Source organism: Cheilinus undulatus, linkage group 17 (assembly GCF_018320785.1).
Source record: "Cheilinus undulatus linkage group 17, ASM1832078v1, whole genome shotgun sequence".
Taxonomy (NCBI): Eukaryota; Metazoa; Chordata; class Actinopteri; order Labriformes; family Labridae; genus Cheilinus; species Cheilinus undulatus.
The window spans coordinates 26,197,599-26,219,937 of NC_054881.1; the positions used below are offsets into that span (position 1 = coordinate 26,197,599).

The following is a 22,339-nucleotide window of genomic DNA, read 5'->3' on the forward strand; positions in this document are numbered from 1 at the left end:
GAATATCATAGATTTTGAATGTCCAGTGAAAAGTACATTACATTTTAGTCTAGCTTTAGTAATCTTGAAAAAAATAAACTTAGTTTTTGTCAGTTTTAGTCATCACAGATCTATTTTGTTAGTCTCAGTCTAGTTTTTGTCATCAAAAAAGGGCTGTTGACGAATAGTTTTAGTCGACAAAATCAACACTGCACCACATTATATCAATTATAGATTCAGAGAGTCTGGAGAAATCTCTGAGCACAGGGTCAAGGCCAAAGGTCAATATTGGATGTTGGAGATCTTCAGGCCCTCAGGCAGCACTGCACTAAAAACAGGCATGGTTCTGTACTGGAAAGTTTTCCATGCCATCCACAAAGGTTTCATGCAAAAGAAGCCATATGTGAACACTGTCCAGAAACACTGCCATCTTTCTGGGTCAAAACTCATTTAAAATGGACTGAGGCTAAATGGAAAACTGTTCTGTGGTCAGATGAATCATAATTTCAAATTATTTTTGAAAACCATGGATGCTGTGGTCCAGCTTGTTTTCACAAAGTTCAAAAGCCTGTATCTCCGATGGTATGGGGTTGTATTAGTGCCTGTGATGTGTGCAACTTACACATCTGGAAAGGTACTATCAAGGCTGGAAAGTATATTTGTATATAGCATCTATGTACATAAGTTTCTAAGTTTTCGAGCAACATGCTCCCATCCAGACAATGTCTCTTTCATGAAAGGCCTTGCATATTCAAGCTAGACAATGCTTTTCACCCACAGATAACATTTGACGTGTTATTAATCAAACAAAAAATCTGGCAAAGAAGACTCAGCACAGTTGAGCTTTTTTTTATTCACATTTACACAGCGCCCCAATTTTTCAGGAATTGGGGTTATAATGTATTTTCTACACTCTGGCCAAGTCATTGGAAAGACTGATCTTCTTTTAGATATGGAGCCATATCTGCATTCTGTTATTAATCTGCCAGGTGCTTTTGAACAAAGTATTTTCTTTAGTTTGGTAGCTGCATCGGTGCTCACACACTGAATCTCTGCCGTCATGCTTCTACATACATTTTCCCTGAGTGGGTGTGGACGTGTCCCAGGGCTAATATTCAGAGAGGAAGGGGTTAATGTGCTGTCTCACAGAGCTGAGAGGAACAAAACCATAGATAGTTACATAAGAGCCACTTTTTTTACTTTTTATTATTCAGCAACATATTCACTGAGGATGTACTTGATACCTGCCACATAAAATGTTAGAATGCAGCATAGTAAACCTTTACATTAAATGTTTAAGCCACTCATTGTTGCAACAATGTTAATTTAAAACTAAATGCAACAGGAATAGTATCTGGATCAGCACAGCCTTTAAGAAGGTATATTGGTGTGATCTGTTATTTTTCTGGTTGAGGACTATGGGAAATATTTATTCATTGTTGGACACAGTTTCTTATCTGCTTTACTCCCTCCCAAGATACTCAGACAGCAAAGCCTTATGCTTTCTTGTTTCTTGGCTGACATTTAAGAATCACACAGAGAAAAAAAATCCATTATAAAGGAAACAGATATATCCAACTCTCAATCCATAATGCATTGCAGCTGTTCTGTTTATGTTTAGGGGCGTGTTGTACTTTATCTCTGCTGTGATCTGTTGCTCCTTTGTCTGGCAGAGTTGTCTTTGAGTTGCTGGAGGTCATTTTTGGTAAATATAGGAAGTCAATAACTGTGGTAAAAGTAGACAAGAGATAAAGTGGATAAAACATAAACCTATATTACTGCATCTTATCACAAACGACTTTGCAGTACTCTGGGAATCTCTGATTTATGATATTTACCACTGGAAGACTATTTACAGTTAAGCCTTGTTGGAGGTTATTGGATCAGCCCACAGCGGATCACCCTCACGCTGTTAGTGCTGTACTCCATTCACTGAGCATTACGTGATTATATCAGATCCAGCTTTTAATCATAAAAGTGAAAACGCAATTAAGCCAGATTGCACTGAGCGTAAACCTTAACCCCTGCCTGCCTGGTTAATTAGGTGGTTCATGTGGAGAGGCTTACATTTACCCCATAGTTAACTGGTGCCATGGCTGAAATTACAGTGTAAGTCATGTGATGGTGTTTTAATGAAAGTACTTGCTTTTAAATATCGTTAGAAGGAGACAGGAGGTGGTAGGTGTAAGGAGTGGGAGCAGCAGAGAGGTTGATATGTAAATTATGTTTTCATGTGGGTGTGTGAGAGAGAAGTGGATAATCTTATTGTTTTAAACGCATTCCACCAATTAAATTCTATGGGGGCCTGAAGGATGTCGTAAAAGCTGCTGCGGATGTTTCAGCTCCTTACTTCAATCCTTTATTATGTTCATGCATCTTTGATAGTTTACAGTACAGTGTGTTTTAATCATTGCCAAAACGGAGAGATAAAGCCAGACACACTTGACAGCTGGGTGTTGCCCCCCTAATGTCCCACTGGGGTTTCACAGGGGGAGTCGTCATCAGTGCTAGAGTGAGATTGCTCCCAAGCTGCCCGCCTGCTGACTGTGGGTGTAGCGATCTGTGAAATCACTGTTAAGCACTGCTGAGTCTGCCAGCAAACATGCATTATTGATTTATATTTAAAACTGTTAATATGTAAAGGTGGGCTCTAGCACTTCTCCACAGAAAGACTGTGGTATCAAAACCGACAGATACTGAGGATAGATTCCCTCTGAGGCCAATGCTTACTATTTTTCATTAAACATTTTTTTCACCAGAGTTTACAGAATGCTTCTCAGCCTATCTTGTGAGGTGATCAAAAGGAATTTTAAAGATGTGAATGTATTTTTTTTCAATGAATATTGCTCGTTATCAAATGATAACTGACTCATACAACTTATATTGATGCCTTGATATGTTCAGTTCTGTGGAAAAAAGTATTTGCCACCTTCCTATTTTTTCATTTTTTTGTTGTTTTGCATAGGTTGTCACACCTATTTTTTCTGATCATCAAATGTATTTCAAAATAAGACAAAGATAACCTGAGTATATACAAAATAATGTTTTTGAATGATGATTTCCTTATTGAGGGAAAAAAAGTCAGAAGAAGGTGTGTGTCAGATCATTGCTGTATTAGATTTGTGCTAGATGTAATGGGATGCACACCTTCCAAAAAGTTCAACCCTCGTCTCGTCAGCTCACAGAATATTTTCCCAAAAGTCCTGAGGATCATCAAGACATGCTTTGGCAAATGTGAGACAAGACTTTGTGGTGCTTTTTGTCAGCACTGGTTTTTGCCTTTGGGCTCTCCCATGCCACGTTGGCCCAGTCTCTTCCTAATTGTTGAATCATGAACACTGACGTTCAGTGAGCTACGTCAGGCCTGCAGGTCTGTTGTGGGTTCTTCTGTGACCTCCTGGATGAGTGGTCGATGTGCTCTTGGAGTAATTTTGGTAGGCTGTTCCAAGTTTTCTCCATTTGTGGATAATGGCTCCCACCATGGTTTGTTGGACTCCTATGTATTTTGTAACAACTCAGGTTATCTTTGTTTATTGTTTTGTTTTGTTTTTTTGTTTGTTTGTTTTTTTGATGATCTGAAACATTTAGGTGACAAATATGAAAAAAAAGGAAGAAAGAACTCAGGAGAGAGGCAAGTACTTTTTCCACACCAAAGTATTACATAAATCCATGAAAAAAATTGAGTTTTAATAAAGTGAATAAAGCTGAATTTAGCATAAGATCAAGCAATATTATGGCATCAAGTGTTTAAAAATATTTAGATAAATTATACAGTAAAAAAATGGACTTGAACTGTGCTGGGTTATGTATAAGTCTAAAATATTAAGATGCGACTCACAGATACATTTGCAAGTTTGATGTTGGGTATGCTGGCTCAAAACATAACCTGCTAAATAAATCCCTAAACAGGAGCTTCCAGATGTGCTGACCCTCTCTATGCATGGCTTATTTGATATTCTATTATGGACACTGATATTCCACTGAAGATGTGTTGTGGTGCCTGGCACCAAGATGTTAGTAGATATCTTTTTAATTCCAAAGTAAGTCACTGGGGTGGCCTCTATGGATCAGACTTTGTTGTTCAGCACATCCCACAGATGCTCAACTGGTTTGGGATCTGAAGAATTTGGAGATGATGTGAGCACCTTCATCTTGCTGTCTAATCCCTCCAGGCAACCTTGTTTCATTGCTCTGAGGTCCAGTTCTGACACCCAAGTTCCCTCTGAAGGTATTTTTGGTGGTTGACAGTGGTCAGCATGTGCACATTGATAAACCATAGCTACACAGACCAATACACCACAAACTGTGATGCACTGAGGGTTCTGACACTACAGCAATCTGAGCTTCAGTATTTTTTCTGTTAGATCAGCCAATTCCCCACACATGACTGAACCTTGGACGCCGTGGCTGGTTCACCAGTTGTCTGTTGTTGAGCTACTTTTGGTTCTGACCTTAGCAGACACTCCACAAGACATGTGGTACTGGCTCTAACTTAGTGGTCCAGCCAACATGATTAGACCTTTGTCAAAGTCACCCACACACTGACCTTTTTGCCCATTATTCCTACTTCCAAAGCATCAACTTTGAGGACAAAATGTGCACTTGCTTCCAGATATATCCCATTCACCGACAGATGCCATCCTTAGGAGATAAAAAGAGTTATTTACCTGTCGTTCACCTGCCATTTCATGGGTAAATGGTGTATAGGAGCAGTTTTAGTCAGGCAAGAGAAGCCTTGAATCATCCTTAGATATCTATAAAACGTTAATATAAGGGTGTCCAAACTTTGGCCCAGGGGGCCAATGTGGCCCTTGGCCCACAGCAACTACTAACTTCTATAACATAAGTGAGCAATAGCTCACATTAGAACAATGTGCTTAACTGTAGTGTATATATTTTATCTGTTTTCTAATTATAATTATATATAAGAATAATTGAATAAATCCTTATCCAGAATTCCACATGTTGCTTGTTGTGTTTGATATTTAAAAACAAAATACTATTCCTAATTGCTAACTAAATCCCGGCCCTGCCTTTGTAATGTAACTTAAAAAACTGTCAGACAGTTTCTGTGTTTCTGGAGGCAGAAGTGAACCTTATTGATCATGTTGTAATATAATTTAGGAATGATGTGGACAGTTTAAGAGCACTGACATTGCATATAAAAAGTTATCACGCCCTTGGATGTTTTACCCACTTACAGATTTTATAAATCAGTCATGGTCAATATAATTTGGCTTTTTTGACAAAAAAAAACCGCTTTAATGTCAAAGTGAAAACTAATTTCTATAAGGTAATGTCAATTATCAAAAATATTAAAGGTAAAATGTGTGATTTCATAAACATTCACCCCCTTTAAAGTGACCCAATTATGGTGCTCGTAGTCTCACAATTAGTGAAACTGGATCACCTGTGTGCAGTGAACATGCCTCAAGCAATTATAGTATAAAGACACCTGTGTCAGGAAGGTCCAATCACTGGCTAATCGGTGGGGGTGGGACGAGACACTTATCTCACAAAATGAGACAAGACAAGATTTGGGCCCACGAGACACGAGACGAGTTGAGATTTTACACTTTTTTTTAATTATGGGGGGAAAAAAATTCATGGGTGGATAATATGTATGTCCTTCATACAACTGAAAGTCAGGCTATCAATGCTTACACACAGTTTATCCTGTCTTACTCTGACTCAAACTGTACATTTAATGCTCTTCACATCAAACTTTTCATTTCAACAGTCTACCATATCTTACCCTCTTTAACTGCATCCATATTTAAAACACTCAAAATAAATCTTTATGTCAAGAACACATTTGCTGTAATTTAAAGAAATAGATTATTTTATCGTTTTGTGGTCTTTTTTTCTCATATGGGCTTTGACAGGGTTGGACACGATGCACAGATGAGTGTGTTAATATGTGATGAAACCAAAATGGTGCTTTCTGGCCATCTGACAACACACTATGTTTGGCAGAAACCAAACACTGCACATCACCACAAGCACACCATTCCTACTGTGAAGCATGGTGGTGGCAGCATCATGCTGTGTCTTGGCAGTCGGCCCTGGAAGGCTTGTAAAGGTAGAAGGTAAAATGAATGCAGAAAAATGTAGGGCAGTCCTGGAGGACAATCTTATCCAGTCAAAAGAACTACACCTTTGGAGATTTTTTTTTTCTCAGCAAAACAATGACCCGAAGCAAACAGCAAAAGCTGCACAGAAGGTGCCAAAAAATTAATCATGAGTGATTTCAAAGGTGAAACATCCAAGGGGGTGAATACTTTTTATAGGCACTGTAAATTTTAAAAGTGATGCTGACTCTAAAGGCTCATTTTAGGTGAAACTATCATGATTTTTTGGCATTTTAAACCTGAATTTGTATCTTAAATAGCTTGAGAGCAGTATATGTAAGTGCCTAAGAAGCAGAAACTTTTTTGGTTAGCACTACCATGGAGCCTCTTATTTGGGCCAATCCCTGAGTATTTAACATGTCTAGTTTTGTCTCTGATGTATTTATTTGAAATCTGAAAACCTGACTGAATGCAAAGACATGGATGATACTGTTATTTTCTTGTCTCTGAGAGAAAAAGGTTTTTGAGTTTTATTCTTTGTGCCTTTTCAGCACTCCAGGCTTCTGGCTCTGTTTGCAGAGACAGCAGGTCCCACTCTGTGGCCTGGTCTAATTCAGAGTGGCACTATAGAGGTTGGCACTGTAAAAGAGTTCCCCCAACCCACGCATTACCATGGCTTTTAACAACATCTTAAGCTCCATCCCTGTTATCCTGCAGAAACATATTGTTTTCAGCATACATCTTTAAAAGGAAAAAATGCTGGATTAAGAGAGAGCAGGCTAGAACATCTGTTTTAGTTCTGTGGACTGAACTAACTGCTAATTAGTAATTAGGAGCTCATTATTGCCTGAACAGGATGCTTGCCAAAAACGACAAAATTACCTATGCAAAGTAGTGCAGGTTCTGCTATTCCAGAGACAATAGTAGACTGTTAATTGAGGCCAACGGTGTAAAGAAACAGCAAGGCTTTCTTGATTTTGTGCCTCCTACTCTTTTTCATAAGGGGTTAACAAACCTTTGTTATCCAGTACCAACGCACAAAAGTTTGGTAGAGCTATAACTTTTCCTAACGCAGAATGCACACCTCCAGATTTGCTGGCAGCAGATGGTGCAATCTATTTCTTACCTGTTATAGTTGCACACAACATTTTTGTTTTGAAGAGAATATCCATAACTCATAAATGTGCAGAGCTCCAGAAATTCCCCCTAAATTGAGTTATATTGAAGTGCTGATTCAGGCATGGATTATCAGACTAAAGGATAAAGACGATTGGCATTTCCCCCACAATCTTGTGTTAAAGCTACCTCTAGTGGTAGGAAAATAGAAATGCATTAACTAATAAAAAAAATAATAAAAAAATACATTGTTTTGAAAATATATTCAATCCAAGAGATATCCAATTGGTTCCATTCTCGTAAAAGGAATGTTTCCAGATCTTTTCTTGATAAATAATACATGTATAAAAGTGTAGACTGAAGGGCAGCATGCACACAGGTGTGCTGAGGGAAAGGTTGCTTCCATGCTGAATTCATGCGTTCAAGCCTTTTAAAAAAGACATGTAGCCGACCTGGATGAGCGTTCACATCTGAGTCAGAGCAACATAAGTCAAAGCAGGTGTTGTGCTCTGACTTATGTATGTCAGATTCTTCACTTACTGGCTAAGTGGTGTGTAGAATATGAACGGTTATAATTTCCATATTTTCTACTGTGAATATGAAATAGACCCACTGCAGCTGCCTTAGTGTTTGAACACAAAATTGTGGATTTATGAAATGTATGAAATTCATTGTAATGTTTGAAGCTTTTATTTGTCTTTGGGAAACGGGCATATGAAAGCTTTTCAATCCTGCTGTAGAGTGTGGATTGGATAAATTCCTCAATATCTGGCATCTTGAACTAATCCTACTCTCATAGAGACATGGTGATAGGCTATATGAAAGCATTTTGACAGACGTTTAACTATTATTTGATCTGGGTTACAGAGCAAACAACCTGCCACACCCTTACAACTGTAATTACCCCTCTGGCTTCATCATGGTTTAGAGATACAGTGTGTCCTTTAAAATGTTTGCTGTTCTTTAAGTTCATGTTGTGATAGTTTCTTCTGTTTTCAGACATCAAACTTTGCAGAAATCATGTCATATTCAAAAGAACAACATCTAAACCCAAGCTCTCTGCTCACGGCCACTCCAAGGATAATGGAAGGTATTGTACCATGCACTGAAAAACCAAGAAGCTCTTTAGTACCCACAAGCACACACTGCATTATTTATGAAAAGCAGCACTTCTGATTTGAGACAGAAGCTCTGGGCTGTATGTGTCACTCATGTGAAAAGGCCAGGGAAGGGTTTGTTATTTCAGGCGAAGCCAGTTCTCTGCAGAATCTGTGTCTGATGAAAAATGTAGATGCAGTGATCCATCTATGTCTCTGAGCATGCATTCATATTCACCTCTGAAAAGAGTAAAGAAAAAACGGGAAGTGCACCTTAACTGTCAAAAACCAGCCAATGTGGCAACACAATCATGCAAACATGCTCCCTCACAGAAGTGCATTCAGAACACTACTATAACAATTTTATTTGGCTGATGTTTTTGTCCAAAGAGGCATACATATTAGAGTTCTGAAATTGTTTTTTTCATCCATTTTTATACTTTTGATGCCCAAAATTTGAGTGATGTTTTTCACTGTAATTCAAGTTTTAAAAATTGCAGAGATTGGTTTTAATAGGTACACCCCCTTGGGGGTCACGAGACCCATTTTTGCTAGTTTAACCAATTTCTGCCAATATCTGCCTATTTTTTCTCTCTCAGTTAACCCTTTTTGGCCAGTTTATATCAATTTGTCATCCCATTTCACCAGATTTCCACCCCTTTTGGCTAATTTAAAGCTATTCCAGCGACTTTTTGACTCCCTTTTACCACTATTTGTGCCCATTTTTTCCACTTTAACCCATTTTTGCCTTTGTTTTTCTATTTTTTATCTAATTTTTGCCACATCTAACCCATTCCTGCTACTTTTAAAACCCAATTCACCCCCTTTTCCACTATTTTTTTGCCATTATTAACCATTGTTACATTGTTAAGAAGACTATTTACTACACAAATGATTAAAAAAATATATTTGTTCATTTAATAAGAGTGGTTATTTTTTAAGGTAAAATATGAAATATAGATATTACAGTTTAACTTTATAACGGACCATGGGCCCCCAGTTTGGCTGGGTGCCACAGAGCTCTCCTTTTTATCTGCCTTTATGGACAGCCTTGTCTGCACATGACTATTCTTGATTGTGCATGGCTGTATTCAACCACCTTCAGGTACAATGGGGGTCCCCGGTCTCTGGCACCTTTATTTTGAGGGTCACGGGCTGAAAATGTTAAGAACCACTGCACTGCATGGACAAAAGTATTTGTCCACCCCCGCTAATTACTAAAGATAGTTTACAAAATGTCCTCCCTGATGAATATTCCACAGTCACCTGCATTGTTATCTTTGAAAGTGGAAGCATATAGGAACAACAGCAACTCTGCCATGAAGTGGAAGACCACGTTAAATCACAGAGCAGGGTCAATGACAGCTAAGTTGCATGGTGTGTAAAAGTAGCTAACACCCTACTGATTCCATAACCGAAGAGTTCAGAACTTTAACTACCATTAATGTAAGCACAAAAACTGTGTGGTGGGAGCTTCATAAAATTGGTTTCCATGGCCCAGCAGCTTGCATGCACATAACCAAGTCCAATGCCAAGTGCCAGTTGGAGTGTAGTAAAGCACACCAACACTGACCTGTGGAGGAGAGGAAATTCTGTGGAGTGATGAATCACTCTGGCAGTCACATGTGGCAAGTCTGGATTTCACAGATGCAAGGAGAATTGCCTGAGTGCACTGTGCCAACTGTAATGTTTGGTGGAGGAGGGATAATGGTATGAGGCTGTTTTTCAGGGTTCGGGCTTATCTCCGGGGGAGGGCAGTCTTAATGCTTCAGCATACAGAGAGACTGTGGACAATGCTGTGCTTCCATCTTTGTGGCAACAGTTTGGGGCCCTTTACCATTCCAACCTGACTGAGTCCCAGTGCACAAAGCAAGAACTATAAAGACATGGTTTGATGAGTTCTGTGTGGAAGAACTTGACTGGTCTGCACAGAGCCCTGACTTCAACCTCATTAAGTACCTTTGGGATGAACTGTAACAGAGATTGCAAGCCAGGCCTTCTTGTCCAACATCTGTGCGTGACCTTATAAATGCTCTACAAAATGAATGGGCACAAATTCCTACAGAAACACTCCAAAATCCTGTGGAAAGACTTCCAGGAAGAGTGGAGGCTGTTATAGCTTCAAAAAGTGGACCGAATTAAACAGTTTTAATACAATGGCATTACAGTCCCTGTATATCGTCACTGAATTTGAGGTTAAGTCAGTTTATGTACTGTAAGATAGTAAAACTTCTGTTATGCTTTGTTTGGAGTAGCCTAAGCCAGCATGTACAGCAAAACTCAGTGTTTCTATGATTAAAGTGCAAAAGGGAGTAATCAGAATCAATTTGAGCTCTAAGTAAAATGCTAAAACCTAGGATTATTTTGGAAAATGTTAAAACCTTCAGGATATTCTGTTTGTACAAAAGTTGGGATCTGTCTTTGGGTGAAATATTTCAGAGTATTTACCAGAACTAGATACGCCTGCTGCCTGATCCATAGGGAAAGGTCTGCGCAATATGTGTTATTTAGAAGTGTGTCAATGCAAAATAATGCAACCTAGAGTGCCCAGAAGAGACAAAAAATAATAGAAATTGATGGCATGGATACATTTATACTGAGATTAAATCAAGAAGGAATCTGATCAGATAATTTCAAAACTTAAACGAAAGGCAAATTAAATTCCAGCAATAAAACATGCGTAAAAATAACTAATAGTAATACTGGCTCAAAATTAAAAGCCAGGATGTAAAGGTAAGTCTTGAATTTACTCTTAAAAGCAACCTAAGAGCTTGTCATATTAATATCCAGATGCAGTGAGATCTATAGTTTAAACCAAAGGGTCCTCTTGGGTGGGACATAAAGGGAAGCGTAAGACCTGCAGGCATAAATTATACGAGTATGCTGCACCCTAAACTGCAATAAAAGAAGACTACAGGTTAATATTTATCTACAGTTAAAACAAAACAGTACAGACCAGTGACTTGGGTGTTTACAATCATAAGGGATTGAAACCTGCAGTTGGTTTGGCACTGATTTATTATCTCATGTAAAAGCGTTATTGTCAAGTGACTGAAAGACCAAGTCATTGATAACCCTTGTAAATCTCACACATGGTGCACATTATGTTTTAATAAATGGACGTCTGTTTGTCAGAGGCAAGCTGGTTTGCATAGGGTTTGCTTTATATGTACCCCTAACATATTTATCCACAAATAACCTCATAGAAATATTTTTCCTTTAATCTTAAAACATCATAGAAAGAAAAATGTGAGTAATAAAACAAAAAGTTTTTTTCATATTTTAATACACCTTTAAAGTCTTGCAGTGATTCAGCATGCATAAGAGCATGACACTACAATATGACAGTAGAATAATAAGCTAACTAAGCAGAGAGCATTCTGTAGGCTAAACGTAAGCTACCCTAAAAGCCCCCCTAGCTGATCAGCACGCCTAGTTTGAAAATGTAGAGGCTAATATCCCATTTCCATCTCATATTTACAGTAGTTTACTGCCACAAATAAGTAGGCTACATTTCAAATACGCAGACTTTCTCTTACAACACGCCTCAAGTGCCTTATTTTCTTACACACAGGTGTCTCAATTGTAGTTTTGCACAGACAGGTGGCAGTTAGCGTCTCTTTGTTTGCTCAATACAACCGTAACACGCATGCGTGTATGAGCTCTTTTCTTTCACACATACAGGTGAGCTCAGTCGAGCACGGGAGGACACCAGGCAGGTAGAGGTGAATGGCGTAACGATAATACCGACATTAACACAAGTATTTTTCTCTTATTTATGCCATGAAGAAGGAGCATGGCTGGAGTAAATACTCATCAGCAACAGTTTTAGGGTACTAAAATACTTCAGTGGCGTCGCGTGAGTTAAAAAGTATCAGCCTATCATGCTACGATATAGAAGCAGCGTCCTAAAGCGGATATAGTGCCCCCTTTTTACCTCTGAGTAGCTCACATAAATGTAGCAGGTGCTAGAAACGTTACAATGATTGTTTTTAAGTAACAGGTGGGCATTTTCAGAAGCCTGATAATTCCCTGTTTTGTTTTTAGCAGCAGCGGCGGGATGATATGACAGCTGCAACACAGAGCACAATCAACATGGAGGATTTTTTCCAAAAGGTAAACTTCACAGAGCCTGAGTTTGTTTTGAGTCTCGTCATCTCCAGCAGCACTGTTTGTGTAAATCGCTCTCTGTGTAGGTGGGGGAGGTCAGCAGCCTCATTGAAAAGATCTCCTGTCAGGCAGAGGAGGTGGAGAGGAGACATGGCGCCATCCTTTCAAATCCAAACCAAGACAAGAGTAAGTACATTACAAAGTGCTGAGGTTTTAATGCATATGTGGTTTGATAGTGATCAGAACACGTTTTCAAGTGACAGTGAAGCAAAAACTTGATGCCTTGAGTATACTGCTGAGTCTGTCAGAGATCCGTCTCCCCCATCAGAGTACACACTGAGAAGACAGACAACAGAGAGAGAAGGATGCCTTTTTGTTTGTAGAAAGGGTAACAGAAGTCTGTCGGTTAATGGATGAAACAAGGCAACTGCATGCTCATATAGGCTACCATGACATCATATTATGGCAATTTTTGGATTAAAAAATGAGTTAAAACACAGGATTCTGATGATGCACAAACAAAACACAGTCCTGTTCCCCTTATGTTCCATGAAAACACAAGGCTATGGTCTGAGTCTCTAACCTGACATGCCAGATGGATGTGTTTCACACATCCATCTGGGAAAGCTTCAATAGGAAACGTTTCTGAAAATGCAGAGGAGTTGAAAAAAACCTCAGAGTGTTATTGGATGAACGTTCTGTCAGTCACATCTCTACGGGCCAATAAGAGCAACAAAACACGTGACATAGCTGCTATCGAGCTGTGCATGCGCAGCTACTGAGGAATAACGCGAACCATGGCGACTATAGACATGCAAGTACTCAACTTTTGTGGTTTTTAAAAAGAAAACAACTCACTGCTGTTCTTTGTTCTTCTTTTAATGAAGAAATGTTGTCAAGTTCTGATAAAACTGGCGCTTTAGCAACATCCACGCTAATCTCTTCCTCCATAAATGCACCAGCTCTTGCTGCTGCTTGTTTATGTCACAACTCTGCTGCGCCTGAAAGTACTGCTTCTCGTCACTGATTGGTCCTGTCACTTTCTAACCGGGCCCAAACGTTTCAGATAGGACCTTTGCAAGATGGATTAGCCAGTGAACAACAAGGAAACAGGCATATCCATCTGCTTTGCAAGGTTACTGAGTCTCTGTGTAAGTTAGAAGTTACATGACTTTGTGCAAAAAACATATTAGATTGTATTTAATTTGAATCAAATTTTCTGATGGTATTTATGATGCCAGTAATTATTTGTTCCATGAGAGTATGTCACAATAATTAGAAGAAAAGTTGCTAAAGCAGAAGTCAAAAGACAAATTCAGGGGGTTGAGTGGAAGGGGGTAATAAGGTGAATGCCTGGACAATTGGTATGTTCTTAGGGCATCAGTCTGAACTTAGATTGCAGATGTTGGTTCATTTGATGATTTTTGACTTAGGTGTTATATTATCTGATTTTAAAGATTAAACTTGTTCAGGATAATAAACAGAATGAAAATACGATTCAAACTCACTTTATTGTACAAAAATGATTCATGACAGTAACTCATTATTTCTTTCTCAGAAAAAAAAGAGGAACTGGAGCTGCTGAACAGTGAGACCAAGAAAAATGCCAACCTGGTCAGAGTCAAGCTAAAATGTGAGTTGAAATACATTTTGGAATTTGTGCAATGTGGTCTTTAGTTTGTACTTTATTTCTTTGTTGTTGTTGTTTTTTTTTTCTTTGTTTGTTTTGTTTTTTATCTTATGGGTTACTGGTCAGGGACAAAACCCAAAAGCACAAGAAAAAAGTCAACATCGTTATTATTTAAAACATATTGTCAGCACTCTTTACATGCACTTTGATTCATTCATTGATACAATTCATGAACTAAAATTCCTTTGGTGAATCCTTCACCAATCAAATGAGCCCATTTCAACCCCCCTGTGTGGAGCCACCACTGTTTGAATATTTAACAAGCTAGCGCTGTTGTGCTTGCTGTTCTGTCATTTTAATTTGCTAAGCAGCTGATGGACCTATGTGAGGCTCTGTTAATGGAACAGAAATGGCTTAGCTAGGGGACTTAAAAGGTGGATAACTTATCAAAGATGTTTGCCCATCTATCCTTTGTTAATGTTGTCCACAGTGACTGACAATGCTGCAAGTGAGAGAGTCACCCTCTGATTTCATAGTTGTTAATGCATTCAGGCTGAAAAATCCCAGACAACATAAGAGAGAACGGAGGTAGGGTTGGGCAATGTGGTCCAAAAGTTGTATCTTCTGTTTTTTGTAACAGATAAATGGTGATCCACATTTTTGCCTGACAAATAGCAATTAAAAACTTGAGACGATAAAAGAATAATAAAGTTTGATATGATCTGAGTAGAAAAAAAACTGAAATGCTGGTTGGACTGTTTCATTTGTCCTTTGAATGAGCTGCATATTTCACATCCATCAGGGCAGCCACCCATGTCTGTGTTGTGGTATGTGCCCCTGGCCTGACCACAATCCCCTCAAATACCAGAAAAATCCATTCCCTTCCACCCTCTCTTTCTCTACCTTTCAGAAAATGTGTGCTGAAACAAGCCGTTCTCAGATTTTCCCCTCATGATGTCATGTGGGGAGTTAGCACTGCCCCCAGGTTTAGTTTGCCCTCCCCACTTGGAAGAAAATTCCACCCTCCTGTTCTGATGTTCCTCTCAGCTGCTAGCTGAGATGCTGGATAGCTGAGTGCATTACCCTGCTGGTTTTGGTCTAGGAGATTCTTGGTTCGAATCCCAGTCAGGTCCTTTGCTTTGGATATTAACTGTCTGTTGCATCAGGAGTGCTGCATCCATTTCCTGAGAGGGGTGTGGTCAGGGGCAGAGTAAGACAGCTCATTAACATTTAAAGCCACAGACCAAGAAACAGCTCGTTCTCAGAAGGGCTGAAACAGAGGGGTTTTTAGACATGCAAAAATCCAATACTGGAGTGTTTTTTTCAGCTACAGTCTTCACAGGCATATTTTGGGGACCTCTGAGAACAACATAAACTTGTCTTAAAAGGGTACAATATGTTTCTAAAAAATTCTTGGAGGGTAACTGAACAAATATTCTGTCACATTCATGATTGGCCAATCAGAGCAAGAAGACATATGATTTAGTGGGCATGTGCAGCCCTAATGAGTAAACAACATAACATGAGCTAGCAGCTGATATCTTTGTTAAATATCAGTGGGGCCGGTTGGTGAATCAAACTTCTTACACACCGTCTAAAACAGTGGTCCTTAACTGGTCTAGCCACAGGATCCAGCACACTTCTCGAATGAGCAATCACGACTCTTTTTCCTGAAATTTTTCAACAACTTACACTTATCTAACAAAGTATATTGAAGTTCACCATGTATGGAATTAAACATAACAAATGTCATTTAAGAAACCCTAAACTGGCATGCATATATTCATATGTTGGGTATTTTATTCTGTTCCAAATGGTAAGGTGTAAATTTATGTTTTCTTGATATTTTGAGAGAGTAACATTAAAATGAGAAAAAACATTCTTGTTTTCCCTGGAGAAGGAGTTGGATAAGTTTAGAGCTTGAAAAAATGACCCAAATATGCTCCCTATTTTGAAAAACACAGTGTGATCAAATGTATCCATCTGCTTAGACTTTCCTTACATCATAGATTTAATGACACTTTTTTCCAGGCACAGCTTTGCAACTGACTAAAAACAGCTCCACAAGCCACTTTTGGGACCCAACCCACCACTTGAGAACCACTGGTCTAGGTTGTACAGTAGATTGGCATAATGACTTCTATTACTAAGTATAAACAAATTTATCTAGTATTGCCACCACAATTTCTAAACAAACCAAAAAGGACTTTCCTGTCAATATGCTGCAGTTAAAGTCACAAACTATGGACATTTTACTGTAATTTTATACCGTTTTAGTTGGTTTTCAGTCCTTGTTTACTGATGATAAACTTTTTTGCTCTGCACAGTATATCTGTTTTTCTTATACTGTTGTTGGGACATAAGATAACTGAAACAAAGCTATTGCTTTTGTTATTGTGCAAAGTTGTTACCTTTATTTGCTGGTGATCATTGTTTTTTGAGACAGTGAAGAGGAACTTTTTGGTATCATCACACTTCCCTCTAGTTGTAAGGGCAACACAGATCATATCAGGAAATTTGACTTGCAAATTGATAGAAAAGGCTAGCTTATGTAGTTCACTCTGAGTGAACACTAAGATCCATACTGCTGTGGCATGCAGAGCTCAGTAAGAGCTTTCATGAACAGATTATTTGACAAACATGTTTTCTATGGCTGCATGCACAGAATCAATGTTGATCATGTTTTATTCATTCTAAATGAAGCTTTAAATTAATGGTGAATGTTTCTGTCTCATGTGTTGTACCAGCAATGCAGAAGGACTTCCCTTCAGAGGAAAGCAACAAAAGTGTCTCGGTAATCCAACGGATTCACAAAAACCAGGTCTGCGGGCCTCAAACTTCTGCACAGTCAAGATGACGTTATCCTTTTTAAACACCAGTTCAGTGGTCTGATTTAAATTCTTCTGACTGTCTTTCAACAGCACTCTCATCTAACTCGCTGGTTTGCAGATGTCATGAGGGGATACCACAAGGCTCAGATCTCCTTCAGAGAGAAATGCAAGGCACAAATCCAGAGACAGCTGGAGATTGGTGAGTTGGCGAACACAAACGGATCCAAAACATAAACACTTGCTCTCCTCCCTGTTGTGTAAACAGTGCACATATCATCAACCAGGATCTTATCAGGCTATTGCACTTACTGTATTTTTAAGGAGGAGGAGAGCCACAACCTCCAATCTCTTCTCCTCTATAATATCAGGAAAGTGCAGTGGTGTTCACAGTCTTTGTGTTTCTCTTGTAACTTGGGATAACAAGCTCAGAATTAAGTTTTAGATATCCCTTTTCCCTCCAGATCATGTATAAATACTTCTGTTCAAATAAACAGCATGAGTGTTTTTGGTTGAGTGAAAATCAAGCAGAGTAGCATAGGTGTAATCACGCCATCTTGTGGTAAACATAAAAAAATCCATACTGGCATTTAGTGTTGGTTTTGTTAAGACTGAATGACAAAAATGTTGACTTTTGAATTAGCCACATGCTCAGTACCTTTCTATTGAGGATAGTATTTTTGATTTTATGGATCAGGAACTTAAGCCTGAAAACTAACAATGTTATTTCTTCAACAATCTGTTTTAGTTGATAAAGTGACAACAGATGAAGAGCTGGAGGAGATGCTGCACTGTGACAATCTTGCCGTTTTCATATCTGATGTAAGTGAATTTTTTTTTTACTTTCAGAGCTCTAAAAGACAACGAAAATTATATGAAATGTGATTAAAAATGGCCCCTCACCGTGAGCAAAGCCTCACCCTGCCAGATATTCTGTAATATCTGACACCCTGTACATTGTAGATGTATACAGGCATCATCAAGAGGAACGTCCAGAAAACTCTGCTTGCCATTGGCAAATAACCCTAAAGCTGCTGTGTGGCCTTCTGCACTACAAATAAACATTTAAATAAAGACAAAAGAACATTTGTTTTAAATTTACCCAACATATTGACCTGTTTAACAGTCCTTGGGCAAGACTCTAATCTCAATTTTCTCCCACTACTGCATCGGTGGCGTGTAAATTTGTACGGGTGCATTTGAATGGGATTAGCTTATACGTACTAGCTGCGGATACATTTCACAATCTGATTAAAATTATTCCGATCAGAGAATAGATCGTCTCTGTACACATGAATGCTGGAAGATATGATCCGATTCAGATGCGCGTGATCATGCATCTTAATCTGATCTGAACAAAACATTTTTTGACATGCGCCGTATTGTTCCACCAGTTAAATCTACCAATTTGCCGTAGAAGAAGAAATTCTTCTTCTGCATTTTGTAAGATACAGACAACAATTCAGTTCTATTCTGGCTAGCTACCTCCGCCAAGGAGGTTATGTGATCGGGTGGGTTTGTTAGTTTGTTTGTTAGTTTGTTAGCAACATAACTCAAACAGTTGTGGACAGATTTTGATGAAATTTTCAGGGAATGTCAGAAAGGGCATAAGGAAGAACTGATTAGATTTTGGGAGTGATCTGGATCACCATCTGGATTCAGGAATTTTTTAAAGGATTCTGTACTATTGGGAAACAGGGCTTATGGCGGAGGGTTGCACATTTACCACTTTACACTAGGAGATGGCGGACATGAGTAACTTCAATCCCAGTTGCATTTTTGGGTGTGTTTCTATTCAAAGTTTTGGAGTTTATAGAGTTTGAAAGATGCACGCCTGGTTGAGGAGACGAGTCCAAGCATAACAAAGAGAAAAACAGCGAATTGTAGCGAGAATACTCACAATGCTGGGAGGAATAGAGGAATATTCACCCTCTGCCATGACTTCCAGTAGTCCAGTGACACCATGGGTGAGACTCTTAGTGCATCTGATGGCAACGGCAGGCAAAGCTTCCGCCATGACAGTCCACCCATAGCGAAGCCAGTGCTTTGCCTCACTGTGTTTCCAGCCCCCGAGGAGGGGGTAATCAGTGACTGCCGTGGTGGGGGGCACATGGGGACGGATCCAGGAATTTTTTGAAGGATTCTTCACTATCGGGGGATAGGGCTAGTGACAGAGGTCTCCGCTCTCTGAGTGCTTTTCTAGTTTATCAGTGTTTTATCCTTTGTAAATTGACAGTTTTGACCTAATATAGGACAGCATGTTAACATTAGCATCAGAAAAAAATCAGTGCATTTGCAACGGTGCAGGCTGGGGAAAAGATTTTTCTCTTCTATCAGAAGCCCAACCCATAACTATGATTATACAGTGACTGTCTCATTTTGCTCTTTGCATGACTATTTACAAAAAACACAGCTATTTAAAATATATTGTCTGGAAAACAACTTTTCTGATTCAGAAATTAACATTTCATCAGCTGAAAAAGTGTTTTTCATGGCTGGATCTAAATCTATGGAGAGAGTAAACTCTGTGCTCTTTTATAAATCAGCTGACTAAACTTATTCACTCTCAGTGGAAGTTATTACTTATGTGAAGTCAATCAGTCTCAATCTGTATTTGCACAGCAGCAATAAATAATAAATGATTTCTTGAGACTGTTTTTAAAAAGTCTAGAGAGTGCAAAATTAAAATGTAAGAAAAGACTTGTCAGCCATCTGCTGTGATTGTGTTGGCTTGAGAATAGTGAATAGTTATGATAATCTGTCAGATCACTACTAATAATAATAGTAAGGTATTTATACTGTCAGCTGTGACAACTAAGTATAAAAATAAACAGGTCCTTCTTATTTTAACATCAAAACTACCATGAAAACTAAGTTTAAAGTTAGTGACATAACGTGACGCTAGAGAGAGAGGGGGAGACAGGAGCTCAGTGTGAGATGAGGAGAACTGGATCAACATCTCACTTTCTGACTTATTATATTTACTTATATTCTGAGTGCCTTTAGCCTATCCATGAACATAATCTTTTGTTTTCTTCTTTTTTGACTGCAGTTAACCAGGGATACTTATTTATGACATTAAAACAACTGTTAAATCTATGAGACTTTTTGGATTGGTAAGATTGCCTGTAGTCCTTAGTTTTTGAATAGAACTTGGTCAGACAGTGTTTTCATTACAGTGGCTTGCTGAACAGAAATAATAGATTGCAGAATACAGTACATGATCTATCAGACTAACCGACTAATAATGAGAAATATCACCTTTAGGGTTTTATTTGTTGTCGGAAACTTTAAGTCCTGGGCTCAATAGGCTGTGGAGTCATTAAGATGATGATAAAACCAACTGTTTATTTTCAACAGATCAACTCTAACGCTCAGATCTCAAGCCAGGCTCTGAGTGAGATTGAATCTCGTCATCAGGACATCATCAGTCTGGAGTCCGGTATCAAGGAGCTGCACGAGGTATTTGTTGACACTGCCATGCTGTTAGAGATTCAGGTAAGACTGCTGCATAAAATGAAAAGTGCTAATGACTATGATAGATATGTTCACTGGTGCCATTATACAAGCGTGGCTGATGTTTGTTTTGTTTTTTTAACACAGGGGGAGCTGATCAACAACATAGAAAAGAATGTAACGAGTGCCTCAGAGTATGTAGACGACTCCAAAGCAGAAACCTATAAAGCAGTCACATTTAAGAAAAACCCATATAAGGTAGTATCACTGCCAAGCTTCCTCAAACCCTTCAAGAGACAGGCAAGTACTAAAACTGCAAATGATCAGAAAACCTCAGAGGTAAACCATGACTGAGCTCCTGAACCTGTTTGAACACTGACTGCACCAAACATCACGATCAACATCAAAGCCTGTGCCTGATGGAAAACTGCTTTCATCAGGTTTATGATCTGGTAGCTGTCTGCCACCTTAGAGGCCTTTTTTTTTTCCTAAAGGTTACTGAGAACCTTGTTATCTGGAATTAAAATGTCGATCTGGACTGCTGTGATAGCGACCTGTTAAATTAAAAAATGAGAGGATACTGAGATGAAGTCATTAATGAGGATATGTGTGGATCACAGGTTACAAACTCTTCGAAAAGGTGTTTTATTTGTCACTCAGTGTACACAAACTTTGACTGCAGAGACTAAAGGTTATTCCTTTATTTCAGTGATTTAATTTTTCAGACAATCAATGCTTTTAGATGTAGACCGACTGTTGGGATCATTTCCCAAATAATCTCTCAACGTTAGCCAATGTTCTTCCCAGTGGCCAGTAGGGGGCATGACAGTACTTGAAAAGAGACTGATTAGAGCTCATTTACCATTCCTCCTGGCTGCAGTCATGATGAACTCTTTGTTTATTTGTCTGATTGTGTGTTTAACTAATTCAGTCATTTTTACTATTGTTTTTTATGTATTGATATTTGGTATTACAGAGTGAACTGTGTGTTATCTTTTCGGATGAATTCCCAAAATAAATCTGTGTGGTAATGTTACTGTGTATAATGTGTCACCAATGTGTTTTTGTCAGGTGTGAAAAGTAATAGCCTTCACATAAATCAGTTATTCAGTAGCTTGTACTTTTTTGACTATTGGTAATTTTACTTTTATGTAAGTATATTTCAGGGGGAAGTATTGTACTTCTCTACATTTGAAAAACAAGTACCGAGTAAAAAGCACTTAAAGCCAAAGCATGGAGATCCAAAACTGGCCAGTAGTTTGGCTTTGACAACATGACTGTTCGTAGCAAATGGCACAATATTGATCCCATATTTCATCACAAAACAGCAGTTGCATTTTATTTTAGTTTAAGGCACGCCTTGTGATGGCCAACCTGGTTGGAGATTCATATTCTCTTGTTATTGCACATTAAGGAAAGCTCATATTTTATTGTACAAGCTCCTTGGCCATCAAAAGTAGCTACTCAATAATAAACTGTTAGTGATTTACTTTACCAGTACTTGTAGTTCAGTAAATTGTAACCAACATTATTCTACTTTTACTTGAGTATGATGGTCTTTTTCTTCCTCCAGCCATTTTTGTGACATAAGAATTTGATGTGTTGGGTGGACAAAGACTAAATGGAAGCTTTTTTTTTTTTTTTTTTTTTTTTTTTAAAGTAAAGGTCAAACTTAAGTCAATCTGTATTTCAGAATTCCCTGGGATCCTTGAAAAGTCTTAAAAGACTGAAATTGGACCTTTGAAATTTAGGCCTTGAAAAGTCTTACTTTTACTAGTGAAGGGCCTTAATTTAGAGGGAACTTTGACTAAGACATGCCTTTTTCCGATATTTGTTTTCCTGCAAACCTAAAATTATTTTAAACATTCTTTTTTGTTTATAATGCTTGTACACGTCACAATTAAGCATTTAAACATTGCCACCTGTAACTTGTATGTGCATGTCAGCCCATCCCCCTGAATTTTCTCCATGTTATCCTATAACTATTCTCCAATATTCAGGGAATTAAGTGGTAGGTGTTTTTTTTTAGTAGTCTACTCCCTGTGAATGATA

At 38.5% G+C, this 22,339-nt stretch overlaps 1 protein-coding gene across 5 annotated transcripts; it reads left to right on the forward strand.

Annotated features, from left to right (window-relative positions):
- Positions 1-11,946: 11,946 nt before the first annotated feature.
- LOC121525152 (syntaxin-2-like) lies at positions 11,947-21,317 on the forward strand. Of its 5 annotated transcripts, none has more exons than XM_041810983.1 (9): positions 11,947-11,988; positions 12,314-12,379; positions 12,460-12,559; positions 13,932-14,006; positions 16,751-16,824; positions 16,925-17,033; positions 17,580-17,653; positions 20,192-20,329; positions 20,435-21,317. In XM_041810983.1, the coding sequence occupies exons 2-9, from the start codon at positions 12,329-12,331 to the stop codon at positions 20,639-20,641; spliced, it is 828 nt and encodes a 275-aa protein (XP_041666917.1). In that variant the 5' UTR covers positions 11,947-11,988; positions 12,314-12,328; the 3' UTR covers positions 20,642-21,317. The 5 variants fall into 5 exon arrangements, with proteins under 5 accessions (XP_041666917.1, XP_041666918.1, XP_041666921.1 ...); XM_041810984.1 differs by having other exon boundaries at positions 11,954-11,982; positions 12,311-12,379; XM_041810987.1 differs by having other exon boundaries at positions 11,971-11,982.
- Positions 21,318-22,339: the final 1,022 nt, after the last annotated feature.